The sequence below is a fragment of the Armigeres subalbatus genome, chromosome 2, assembly GCF_024139115.2.
Source record: "Armigeres subalbatus isolate Guangzhou_Male chromosome 2, GZ_Asu_2, whole genome shotgun sequence".
Taxonomy (NCBI): domain Eukaryota; kingdom Metazoa; phylum Arthropoda; class Insecta; order Diptera; family Culicidae; genus Armigeres; species Armigeres subalbatus.
In genome coordinates, this window is record NC_085140.1 from 19,920,975 (window position 1) to 19,935,121 (window position 14,147).

Consider the following 14,147-nt stretch of genomic DNA (forward strand, 5'->3'; position numbering starts at 1 on the left):
TGTCGATCGAAACCAGCGCTGACCTGGAAAATTCAACTAATATTGGACAAGCAAGAACAACATTGATGAAACGATTAAAGGTCATTAATGTGCTGCTGGATCAAACGCAAAAACAGATTGCACATTTAGCTGATTCGATTATAATGCAGCTGAAAAGGATTGGTGCCGAATGCGCAACAGAATGCAGAAGTATCAAGTGTTTGCTGGATGTTATGAGAATAGCTGAGAAGCACTCGCATAAAATCGGATTTAAATTTTGCAAGGATTTGACATCGAGTAAGTTGGTTCACAGCACTAGTTTGAAGGTAGCCTTTGTAATGTATGCGGCAGCGAGGAATAAACTGAGAAGCAGATGTACTTTTCAACGAATGGCAAAGTGGTTCAATGAATGGAGCAAAACCAATAGCTTTTTGCGTGAGACATTGGACGAAGTATTGAATCAACACAAAAATATGCTCTTGGGGAACTGCTTGCCTTCAATCAAATGCATACTGGAAAATCTCGAGCCAAGACGGTGCCTGTTGATCAGAATAGCTGATATACAGATTTTCCGCGATGTGGAATGTACATTGCATGATACCATATGCAGCACAGTATTACCAGTGATTGTGGATAATTTTATTGGACGGGTAGCTGCTCTTAAACTAGCTGAATTTATTCTAGCGCTGCCACTGGCAAATGAGACTTATTTTTATATATGTAAAAGTTTGACGGAGTTGGTAACGAGCGTTCAGCTAACTGTTGGTGTTGATGATGTGGTTCGGTATTCCGGAGAGCGATGGGAAATAGCAGCGTCAATGAATCCTCAAAGTGAGTCTGCAATGTACAGATGTTTAGTAAAACAACTCCAATTTCTGGTTGAGGTTGCAAATCATTTTGAGCCAGGAAAAACAAGTTCCAGAAGTAACTATCCCTACAAGTTCCAGAACATGGCATTTGCAGGTACAGAATCCGACAACAGTGGACAGCACTTATGGCTTTGTTTGATGGATACAACAATTATACAGATTTTCAAAGACAATGTTGAACGCATAGAACACTTTTCGGAACTGTTAAACATGTTTCATAAATGCATGACGTCAGCAGATTCACAGTGTGAGTCACAAGAGTCCTTCCGCATGATAACACATAACACGCTGGAATTTGTGGCTCAGGCTGAGCAGTCCGAATTTAGATCCAGTGAAATTGACGAGGAGATTCTCAAAATGCAGATTAGCTTTATGAATCAATCCTTCTCTTGTGGTAGATTTAGTTTTATTAAGTATCGGGACGCAATAGATGTCTTCAAGGATTACAGAAAACTGAGTAATCAGTTGTTACCTGAACTTCCGAACAAATTAGGCGGAATATTTTTCGAGGAACAGATTAGCGAACTACAGAAAAAGATTTTAGATATCGCATTCCAAGTACTTCAAAAAAAAGTTGAGCTCGATGATGTCACGAAATTCTTCAGATCCTATAATGAGCTACTTCTTGGTTTGGCTGATTTACCGTTCGAGTGGTATGTGCGAATGACGTATGAAAATACTAAAACCAAGCTAATTGAGCAGAATGATATTGAATGCGTGCAAAATCGCCTAAAAGAGACTGATAATGAATGTTATTTGGTTCTAAATTATGACAATTTTGTTCAAATCTGTGAAGCAGAGGGTGTGCCACCGCACTATCAATTGAATATTGTATCTTCGCTGTTAGAATTGATGATCAACACTTTAGAGAAGCGCAGATGGAAACGAGGATCAAATATGTTGACAGATTCGCAGCAGGTTAACGTTTCGATCCATCTAATCAACTCTGTAAGAAGTTCTTTGGTATATCTCAAGGAACAACCCGAATACATCGACTTTGATAAATATTCCGAGGAATTCATAAAACCTTTTAGCACCCTTCTCGAAGAAAGCATTTCACCTGATAATTTTGCAAAACGAGCTGCGCAAATTAAGAAATCTTTCTGGTACATTCGCAACCAAAGAGCTATTGGAATCGATGCGGCGTTGGACTTGTTTAGACTAAAAAATACCAATTTCAATGAAGGAATGTTGCAGGCAAGCTTCAAACTTTACAGTGAACATTATGAAAAGCTCATGCGTAATGACGGTGACTTGGATGATGGCGCTAAAATCGACAGTATCGTAATGGATATTAAGGCGTGGGTCAGTTCTCAGCCATGCTGGGAGTGGACAGTAGATCTCAAGAGAAAGATCATACCACACATTCTGGCCGGCTTGGGAGCGGTCTGGTCCATCTTGGTGTCGGAGGATGTCTCCAGCTCAGGACATTTCCTAAAACCACACTCGATTCAAGTTGTTAGCATTTTAAGATTGCTCTCCATTGACTTCCACTCAGCCGGTGTCGAAAAGCATCTGGCGGAAATTCTCACTGGCCAGGGAAAGTCGGTTGTTCTTGGTCTCATGGCGGCTATTCTGGCGCTACTTGGTCATGATGTCGTAGTCGTTTGCTATAGCAAATACTTGGTCAGCCGCGATTCGAAAGATTTTCAGGAACTATTTGTACGATTTTCCATCGACTCCAAAATATCGTACAAGACTTTCGAGGGTCTGCTATACGAACAAATTGAGCCGCTTTCTGAAAAAGCAAAACAGTATATGAGTCAATGCATAGGCATTCCATATGCAAGCAAGAGAGATGTTGTTAATAAGAATTTGAGCAATACAGTGATGTTGATTGATGAAGTTGATGTCTTCTTCACGGATACTTTCTTCGGAAACACTTACGACCTTGCATTTTTCCCTTCGATTACAGGGCTCGGGATGGTTCAGCAGAAGATTTGGGAGCTTGTTAAAAAGAAAACAGAAGGCATAGATAGTAAAATTAAAGTTTATATCAACACGTCGGATCACCCTGACGTAATAAACCTTAAAACACTTTTAGAGCGTCCGGATTCGTTTAAACTAATTAATAAGAAATTGGATATTTCCAATGTTATGGACTACACGAATAAGTCTTTATTTTCACTCCATTTCCAACAAATGATTGAAACAGCTCAAGATATCTTTGATAGAAAATTGGACGACGATTGGATCACCGAGTTCAGACTCAACACTAAAGGCATAATAACGTTTAAGGACGATTTGGGCGAGTACCGTGGAAACTACTACAATGGATATAACAACGTCTTCATCTATTTCAAACTTCAAAAGACCAATTTTGTACAAACCATCAATGGGTTCCACAACTTTGGCTACTTGAACTTACATTTAGCATCTTTTTCTGCTGCAAAAATACCTGAAAAGTATCCTCTGATCCTTGGGGTGTCGGGCACGCTGACAGGTTTGATCGCTTATGAAAAGGAGATCATTGAAAATCACTACAAAATCCTGCGAACATCGATAATGCCCTCATTCTTCGGCACATCTAACTTAAATTATAATCGACAAACCGACTTCCAGTGTCTTCCGGATGAACAAAACTGGAAACAGACCATATTCATCAAAATCAACGAAATAGTTCAGGCACAACGATCTGTTATCGTGTTTTTTGATGAGGTTTCGAATCTAAACACATTCAAAAAGGAATTTGAATCGAAATTGGATCGATTAAACGAACTAACCATCAATACGGAGGCCATCTCCAGAGAGCGCTGCATCGCCGAATCAGGCATCCCTCGGACTATTACTTTGGCAACCAGTGAAATGGGACGTGGCGTTGACTACAAATCCTCCCTGCCGGTGGAGCAAAATGGCGGGGTTCATGTCATTCAGACCTTCTTTTTGTTGGACGAGAAAGAAGAGACCCAGATCAGAGGACGCACGGCTCGAAAAGACAACCATGGGAGCTACGAATTGATTGTGTGTTATCCGCATCTAAAGGAATTACACCTTATTAAAGAGGGTGTTGAGATAGATGCCGTCAACTACAATTACTTGGACAGGTCCAGAAGGAATTTGACTGCAGAGTTAGGTCAGCAAAAGGCAGCGAAACTTGAGAAGGCAAATGCGTTACATGAGATGTCCATGGAATTTTACGAGGGAATTTGAACATGTTCAATTTGTGCTTAGTATTAAAATTGTAAATGTATAATTCATAAAATAAACAATTCAGCTGCAAGTCCTACTTACTTTCAATTTACTAGCCGACGTCCATTACAGTCCCAATTTTGATCATCTATATATGGCCGAGGATCTGCCAAATTGCACCAAGGGCCAACAAAAAATTAATTATTTTTCTGCCCAAACTTTCGCTTAGCATATTAAATGGATTGAAAGCCGTATTTAATTTCCCACTACCATTGTGCGGGGCTTCTTTTGACAAATCGGGGGCTACTTTGGACATTTTGAAACAAGAATTACAGCGTGATTTTCTATCAAATTGTCATTATCAACATTCGGATGTCTTGTTGACAGTTGAATGGCAACTTTTTGTTTCAAATTTGATATTTTTTTCATTTAGTTTTTCTAAAAATCTAAAATTCAAAGTAGCCCCCGGAGTCAAAAGAAGCCCCGCACGACGGTACCCCATAACTTAGGATATCCTTCAACAAATGTGTGGATGAATTGATATGAAATGATTTCCGTTTTACTTTTACGATCAAAATATCACAAGTCAGTCAATAAGCAACCTGGAGCGTTTTGGCAGAACCCTAACCAAATATAAAAGTTGGCATTTGTACGACCACGCATCACTCAAAAATAAACAGCAGAATCTCCGCTAATTTATATTTGTTTTCTTCTTCATTTTACCAGGAAAAATGTTTTGATGAAATTTGAATGCTTAGAAAATCAAAACTCAATTTTTTGTTTTTTTGTTTTTTCGTACAATTTGCATGGAATTTTTAAATTTTGACCATATCTACATCTTCTATCTTCTATCTTCTATCTTCTATCTTCTTCTATCTTCTATCTTCTATCTTCTATATATATAAAACTCAATGTTTGTATGTTTGTATGTTTGTTCCAGCATAACTTCTGAACCCATTGACCGATTTCAACCAAATTTGGAACACACATACTTTATCTTAAGGAGACGACGATAGGGGGGTTAGGGATGCTCTTTGGAAAAGGGGGAGGGTGTGGGGGGAGGTGTATTGCTTAGTTATCGATCAACTCAGTGTAACTTCTGAACCCCTTGGCCGAATTCAACCAAATTTGGAACACACATTCTTTATCTTAAGGGGACGACAATGGAGGGGGGCTAAGCATGTTCTTTGGAAAAGGGGGAGGATGTGCGGGGAGGGGTATTGCTTAGTTATTAATCAACTCAGTGTAGCCTCTGAACCCCTTGGCCGATTTCAACCAAATTTGGAACACACATTCTTTATCTTAATGAGACGACGATAGGGGGTTATGGATGCTTTTTGGAAAAGAGGGAGTGTGTGAGGGGAGAGGTATTGCTAAGTTATTGATCAACTCAGTGTACCTTATGAACCCCTTGGCCGATTTCAACCAAATTTGGAACACACATTCTTTATCTTAAGGAGACGACAATGAAGGGGGGGTAAGCATGTTCTTTGGAAAAGGGGGAGGATAAGCGGGGAGGAGTATTGCTTAGTTATTAATCATTTCAGTGTAGCCTCTGAACCCCTTGGCCGATTTCAACCATATTTGGAACACACATTCTTTATCTTGAGGAGACGATGATAGGGGGATTATGAATGCTTTTTGAAAACAGGGGGAGGGTGAGGGGAGAGGGGTATTGCTCAGTTATTGATCAACTCAGTGTATCTTTTGAACCCCTTGGCCGTTTTCAACCAAATTTGGAACACACATTCTTCATATTAAGGAGACGACGATAGCGTGATTAGGAATGCTCTTTAAAAAGGGAGGGTATGGAGGGATGGGTATTGTTTAGTTATCGATCAATTCAGCATAACTATTGAACCTATTTACCGATGTCCACTAAATTTGGAACCCATATTCTCTGTTTAAGGAAGACTATATCAGATTGGATAGGAGTGTCATAGCTGAATGAGAGAGATGGTATATTTATTAAACGAACAGTTTAGTATACCGCTTTACCACATGGGTCAATTCAAACCAGTTTTGTAAAAACATATTCTCTGCCCAAAAGTATTATATAGAGGCTGGGAGAAACTTTTGCAATGCAGGAGGTTGTTAGGTATTGTTCAGAAAACGTCTTAATTTAAAATCCCTTTTATTTAGTTCATTCGAGGTTCTTTCACATTGTACAATGCTCCGAAAACAAATTTCCCGAATTCCTTTAAAATAGCAAATCCTCGACAATAACATTTTCCCGTTAATAAAATTTCCCCAAAAATGACTTCAACTTCAACTTCCCTGAAAATGACATATCCCTGAATGAAGCAGGACATTAACATAACAATATTTGGCTTAAGGTCATTTGACATGAAGGGCATTTGGGATAACTATGAACAGCATCAGAAAAATCTTTCATGGAAAGCATGCATTTGCTGGGTATACAGCAATGATAATTGTTACCCTTCATCGGAATCATGGTTTGCCCAGTGAAAATCAATAATTAATGTGTTTCCTTCTGGATGGTGGATGTGATTGCTTCTTTAAAAGTAGGCATTTGCCCGGAATAAGGCAATGGTGAGTGTGATCCCTTCTTTCAAAATAGGCATTTGCCCGGAATAAAGCATCGGTGGATGTTTTTCCTTCTTTAGCAAATGACGTTTGCCAGGAATAAGCCTATTCAAACCAACGATCCCTTTTTCTAGATCAGTCAATGCTTCCAAAAGCCTTCTATTAGTCAAATGACGAAGTATCAATAAGTTAACACAATTACTCTGTTGACCAATTGGTTTTATCTTTTTCTGATTGTAAAAAAACTGAAAACCAAACTGGCAATTCCGAGCAAGGCCGGGTACATAAAGCTAGTAAAAAATATATGTGCAGTGCACATGAATTTTAGATGCAGAATTATCTCAGTGTACCAGTCAAATGGCAAAAAATAAAACTGGTGTTGAGGAACCGAGTAATTACCTCCTTCGATTTTCTTGGTGGCTCCCCAACACTCGATCGGTCCGATCGGTCCGATTGGGTAGAGTGAAAATACAATTTCCTTTGGCTGGCGGTTGTTCTTGGGTTTCATGAAGATATCCTACACCGATAGCTTTCGGGGAATAATTAGGCTGATCATTCGTACCGTATTTAACGGGACAGTACCTGTTGTAATGTTCTAACTAGCAAGTTCTAACTACAAAAAGATTAATAAATTGTATCTACTTACGATAATAAATTGGTCCTCGATTCAGTTCTTATAAAACATTTCCGGAATAGTAGTATAAATCATCGCCCATTTTTGACAGCTATGCTCATGATATTGGTGCTTACCCCAATTTCGACTTGTGACTCCACCTATGAGTGAGTAACACCATAAAAATCCCGGTGAGTTATGTTACGCCTTAAGAGTGTCGTTTACAATGCTCAAAAATGATCTCCCAAGCTGTCGTGAGTGGGGCAGAGCTCTTACACTCATCAAGCCACTGAGTGCCGACACTGTCCCATAGTCGTATTAGTGGGAGTGTATTTTTTGTAAAGGGCGTAGTGGTTAGTGTTTGAGGAAAATGGGATGTCGGACTTGTGGCAGGGCCAGCAAACAATTATTGGAACCAAGCAATGGTTACAAAGGTTGTGGAGGGATTGGCATTGTTCAGCTCTCAATCACCTCAGTGTAAGGAAGAAGGGGCGAGGCCTAGTCCTCGTATGTGGAAGACATCATACTTCGACGACGAGGTGTTTAAGGAAGCGCTCCGCCGCGAGCACAATACTCTCGGTCTGAGCGGCGAGCAGCTGGTAACAGTACTCTCGCGTGCATGCGATGCCACCATGCCTAGGAAAGTCCACTCTAGGAATGGGAGACCACCGGCTTACTGGTGGACTCAAGCAATTGCGAACCTGCGCCGCGCCTGCCTACGGGCAAGGAGGCGGATGCAGCGAGCACGCACAGAAGAGGAGCGTGTTGAACGACGGGTGGCGTTCGTGGCTGCTAAAGCCGCTCTGAAGACTGAGATTAGATCAAGCAAAAAAGCCTGCTTCGAGGGCCTGTGTCAAAGTGCCAACGCGAATCCACGGGGCGGTCTCCAGAGATGCTGGAGAGGATCATCGCGGGGCTCTTCCCACGTCACGACCCAAGTCCCTGGCCTCCCTTTGTGGAGCTGCCACGGGCCAGGGTGGCTGACGAGGGAAGAGTAACGGTGGCGGAACTTGCGGGGATTGCACAGTCCCTTAGTGTAGGTAAGGCGCCAGGACCGGATGGTATTCCGAACCTGGCCATCAAAGCAGCCATTGCCGAGGTTCCTGAGATGTTCAGATCTGTTATGCAGAGATGCCTGGACGAGGGAGTCTTCCTGAAGTATGGAAAAGGCAGAGCTTGGTCCTATTGCCAAAAGCGGAAAACCACTGGGGATCCGTCGGCATATAGACCAATATGCCTGCTTGATACGGCGGAGAAGGTGCTCGAGAAGATCATCCTCAACAGGTTGTTGATACGCACGGAGGGTGCGGATGGTCTATCGAGTAACCAGTTTGGCTTCCGAAAGGGTAAGTCGACCGTAGACGGTATCTTGTCGGTTACCAAATCCGCGGAGATAGCTATCCAGCGTAAGAGGAGGGGAGTTCGCTATTGTGCAGTAGTGACTCTCGACGTGAGGAATGCTTTCGATAGTGCCAGTTGGGCAGCTATTGCAGATGCGCTCCTGCGTCTTGGAATTCCCGAGAACCTGTACAAGATTCTCGGAAGCTACTTCCAGAATCGAGTACTGGTATACGACACGGAGGCGGGTAGGAAGTGCGTTGACATAACCTCAGGGGTTCCGCAAGGTTCCATGCTGGGTCCGGTGTTATGGAACGTCATGTACGACGGTGTCTTGAGGTTGAAGTTCCCGGTGGGCGTGGTAATCGTCGGCTTCGCTGACGATATTACGCTGGCGGTCTACGGCGAATCGATCGAAGAGGTGGAATTGACTGCAGCCCACTCGATCGCAATTGTGGAGGAGTGGATGAGTTCCAGGAAGTTAGAACTGGCTCACCACAAGACTGAGGTGGTTGTTGTTAACAACCGAAAGTCGGAGCAACAAGCGGAGATAAGGGCAGGCAACTGCACGGTCACCTCTGAACGCTCCATAAAACTCTTGGGGGTAATGATCGACGATAAGCTCACCTTTGGTAGCCACGTCAATTACGCCTGCAAGCGTGCCTCCACAGCTATAGCGGCATTGTCCCGGATGATGTCCAATAGCTCTGCGGTTTATGCCAGCAAGCTTCTGGCTAGCGTTGCTCTGTCCATACTGAGGTATGGGGGGCCAGCTTGGGGCACGGCCCTGCGTATTAACTGAGAACGAAGTTAGAAAGTACCCCTAGCAGCACAATTCACATTGATTTGATTGAAATAACTCATATATGACCAAATTTAGTCGTATATGAGTATAATAGACTGATTTACAACATGTGTGTTGCTCGGGACGTATAGGCTCATGTACCTAAAAGTTGCGAGCGCGTTCCGTACCGTGTCGAACGATGCACTTTGCGTCATCACCGGTATGATGCCTATTGACATCGTTATCGGTGAAGACATAGAGTGCTTCGAAATGCGCGGCACGGCACGAAAGGCATCCGTAGGACTGTCAGGTTGACCTCAATGGTCAAATGGCAGCGTGCGTGGGACAGTTCCACTAAGGGTAGATTGACACATAGGTTGATACCGGAGATAGGTACGTGGGTCAAGAGGCGCCATGGGGAAATCACTTTCCACCTGACCTATGTCCTTACAGGCCATGGTTGCTTCAGACAGTACCTACACCGGTTCGGACACTCGGCTTCGTCCGAGTGTTCGTTGTGCGTAGGTTTAGATGAAACGGCGGAACACGTGTTATTCGTGTGCCCGCGTTTTCGCACAATGCGTGACCACATGCTTGCCACATGTGGTCTGGACACTACCCCGGACAACCTAGTCCGGAGGATGTGTAAAGATAAAATTGGCTGGAACGTCGTTTTATCGGCTATCGTCCAAATCGTCTCGGAGCTACACAGAAGTTGGCGCGTGGACTCGAGGAATGGCTAGTTCAGGCGCAAATAAGAGGTGGTCCAAGGGTTCGGAGTCGGCTTCATGGGTCATACTGGTCGAACTCGATCCTTTTATCGAACAAGTGACCGCGTGAAGAACAACATGGTATCGTCGCTTTCGCGGCGTCGGTCAGCCGGGCGGGTTCCGAACCCGAGGACGGAAAGGGGTCCTCGTCAAGGCTGGGGCAGGCGTAGGCACCGCGTCGGCAAGTCTCTCTGTGTGCTGGCGAATAGACCCTATCGCAGAGAGGTCAATTTGGGGTGCACGCGGCATCATCATTCTTGATACCAGTCGTGCAGAAGGAAGCAGGCGCGAAGTCTACCCTTCCCACCTTCCGAGGACATAGGGCGTGGTAAGGCCACCTGGAAAGCCGGCAATGCGCTGGCACGATACCATGGTGTTCTTCTAAAAAAGCGAGTTACGATGTTCGGTGCTGCAAGGACACGCAGCTAACCTCGAGGGTGCGTTGTGCACTGGCCCCCCTTTGAAGCATTACTTTCTGGTTGTACCGAAGGGACTATGGGCTTGGCGGCAATGGAAACGGTTTAGCTGGTCGGGGATGTAGTCCTGCCTCCCTCGTTTGCTGTTGGAGGTGGTCCCTAACCCGTACTTCCTGGACAACCCAGGATGTCTGTTGAGCAGATTGCTTAGGAAGAAAAAAAACACGCACACACACATACAGATATCACCTCAATTCGTCGAACTGAGTCGATTGGTATATAACACCATGGGCCTTCTATCAAAAGTTCGGTTTTGGAGTGATCCTATAGCCTTTACGTATACTTAGTATGAGTTAACATGAGTTAAAGTCCATAAAGTTACTAACTCTTCCCATTCGTGATAACAATCATGTTAGCAAAACGTGGTGATAATATTGTGTTATTTATTTCTTTGGATTATAGGTGCGATAGGGACACGGCAGGTATTTTCGTCTGTTCGTCATAGTCTCGAAAACCAATAAAAGAGACGCTTTTTTGTAAAACTCATACGTACCAAATCGTAAGCTCAGGAGAAACGTTCTGCTATAGTGAAGTTCTAGCAAATGTACGTTGCTTTCCTTGGTTTCAGCCCCTATGACGATGGACGGAAATACCTGCCGTGTCCAGTACTGGAAAAGGTCGTGATCGTCATAAGACAGAGAGCAAAGCGCCTTTTTCTATTTCAGGCGACCAAATGAATGAATCGTGGGTTCTTTGATCAATTTCGCATGAATGGCAGCCATGAAAGAATGTTGTGCTTTATTTTGAAATTAAAATTCCTAAGTTATTTTAGTAGATATATGCGAAGAATAGCGACTAGTCGATAAATCAATCACACTCCTTTAATTCACCGAGTTGAAAGTGGCAATAAACACAAAAATAAAGCAGATATTGCACACTATCATGCCCTGTCACGGAACAAATAAGCTTTAAGATTTTTGTAGCATGCCATTCATTATTCGTTTGTATAGATATTGAAAGGGGAAGATATGTAAACATCGTGTGACATCTCTAATTGGAAATGAGAAATTACAGTACTGGCCGTGTCCCTACTTGTTCTGGCTGCACAATTAACAAAACATTTTTATGTTTCAGGGTGCATCATAATGCAGTTCAATCGGGACAATGTTGTTACGAGGGGAAAGCAGGGACAGAAACGTATTCACAATACCGCCAAAGGAGATGATCAGTCCTTGGAGCGAGAGAATGATTCATCGAGTTGGACACAAGTCGCGATGGATCCAGAAAAAAGCGATGTCCCAGCTCAATACTGCGATCGCAGTGAAACAATGTGAGTTGTCAAACCCTACTTAAAATCGTGACTCTGAATGACCATTTCTTCATTCAGTTCTAGTTATGTCTGTCCACCGGAAAAACATAATGATATTGAAGATACTGCGTACACTGGTAAAAGGCAACGAAAAGATAACACCGTTGTGAATCCTGCAGAAGATTTTATCGAGGACAAACCTATCTCAAGTTTGCTAAATACTAAAATCCAAGGAAAACCAGAACAGGATCATAGCGTTGTGTAAGTTCTTATGAAATACTATAAGTATAGAAAATATAACACATTATTAAACAGTTTAACTAATAATGCTAAGCATGAAGTTCAACTTGATCGTGGCAATGTTCGAACAAGAAGTAACGAGGTAGCGAGTATCCATGAAGCGAGGAAGGAGTCACAAGATCTCTCGCCTCGTGAAGACCCTGAATCGTTGAGTAAGTTAAATCCGGACGAACCTACTGATCCTATTGCAAAGGACTCTACTTTGAACCACAGCGCGTGAGTTATCTTCATTCCGTAAACTTTTTGAGCGCTATAGAAATTAATATTTGAATTTCAGAGCATCTGAAGATTTTGACCTCCAAGTTCAATTTAATCGACACAATTTTGCAACCATGAATAAAATAAGTTCACCGAGGAAGCAAATGGAAATTTCGAAGATTTCCATGACTCACGAAACGCACAGATCTAGAAATGTTTCTCACAATGAAGAGAAAAATAATGCTGAAGAAGTTACGTTTCCGAATTGCAAAGCCACGACGTAAGTAGTATATGTACCAATGTAAATGTCTGAGTCCTGCAAAATCTGTTTCATTATTTGTTTTCCAATCCAACTGAGAATTCTAAATAACCGATTCAATATGGTTTTTTTCACCGTATTTCAACATAAATTTAGGACATATTACTTTGAAAACGGATGGAAACCATCAAAAAGTAGATATATGGGGAAAATATTGTTTTTTTTAAACCTTCTAGGGCTTCCAAACATTCCTTGAGTTCAGTTCTTGGTGTTCCACATAAACAACAAAGCGTTTTAAGAGGTCCCAATGATAATTTAAAGTTGGAAATGCTACTTGGGACATAATTATACTGTTATTATCAAATAACAGTATTACCAGAACATCCATGGTATTCCAAACTATTCTTTAGTGCAGATCTTGGAGGTCTAAAACTTATTTACTAGTTTCAACAGCTCCATGGGACATCATTACACAATCATATATAAATCACAACCTTCCCAGAATATCCACTATGCTCCAAACCATCCTTGAGTTTAGATCTATGAGGTCTACAAGACCAACGGAGTGAATCATAGGTTCTCGAGCTTTTGTGTTAGTTGAAGTTAACCTCTAAGTTAGTAGGAGCAACCTAATGGAACATCGTCACCTCATCATATACATATCAAAATATTCTTATCCCATCTATAAACATCTACGGTACTCCAGCGTATTCATGAGTTCAGATACAAAACCAACATAGTAATTCAGAGGTTTCCGAACTTGCTTGTTAGTTGGAATAGCTCCAATGGACATCATTTAACAATAATATACAAATCACAATATACCCAGAATATATAGGCAACTACAAACTACCCTTGAGTTCAGAACTTGGAGGTTTACAAGACCAACAGAGCGATTTATAAGTTTCCGCGCATGTATGTTAGTTCCAAAAGCATCATGGATCTCCATTACATCATCATACACAAATAATAATATTCCCATCCCATCTAGGGTACTCCAAACTATGCATGATTTTAGATCGTAAAGCTCTACAAGACCAACAGAGTGATTCGCAAGATCCAAAACTTACTTACTAGTTCGAACAGCTCCATGGGACACCATTACATAATTAATTATATACAACTCACAACATTCCCAGAACAACTACCAATGAAAATGACATGTTCGAATTTCAAAAAACGACGTTGCTCACAAGTTTCATTACCCCAAAATATGAGCCCATGCAAAATTTGAGCTCAATCGGACATGATTCAGAGGGGCCTAAAATTCATCAAATTTTTGAAAATTTTCCCAAGGGGGAACTAAAGGAAAAGTCGAAAATCGAATTTTTGTTTTTGATGCCAAATGACTTAAAAATGGATAAAACGTCGAGATCAAAAAAATTAAAAAAAATCGATTTTTTCTTTTAGAACTTTTTTGGGACTTATTTTTGGGACTTTATTCTGGGCCAAAAATATCCCCCTATGCAAAATTTGAGCTAAATCGGACATGATTTAGGGGTGCTCAAAATTAAACAAAACTTTTTTTTTCTCACAAGGGGGAAATTTTTTTTTTTTTTTGGTTTTTGATGCCAAGGACTCAAAATGCATGAAACTTTTGGGACTTCGAAAAAATTTCTTACGGCGAAAACAATTT

General features: G+C 41.8%; 1 protein-coding gene across 1 annotated transcript in view; it reads left to right on the forward strand.

Moving 5' to 3' along the window:
• The window catches only part of LOC134208862 (uncharacterized), a 98,291-nt gene that overhangs the window by 19,640 nt on the left and 64,504 nt on the right, over positions 1-14,147 (forward strand). The window contains exons 3-6 of the mRNA XM_062684806.1: positions 11,580-11,775; positions 11,833-12,015; positions 12,070-12,270; positions 12,332-12,532. Of these exons, the coding sequence (XP_062540790.1) occupies positions 11,580-11,775; positions 11,833-12,015; positions 12,070-12,270; positions 12,332-12,532 (781 nt within the window). The remainder of the gene's footprint in view (positions 1-11,579; positions 11,776-11,832; positions 12,016-12,069; positions 12,271-12,331; positions 12,533-14,147) is intronic.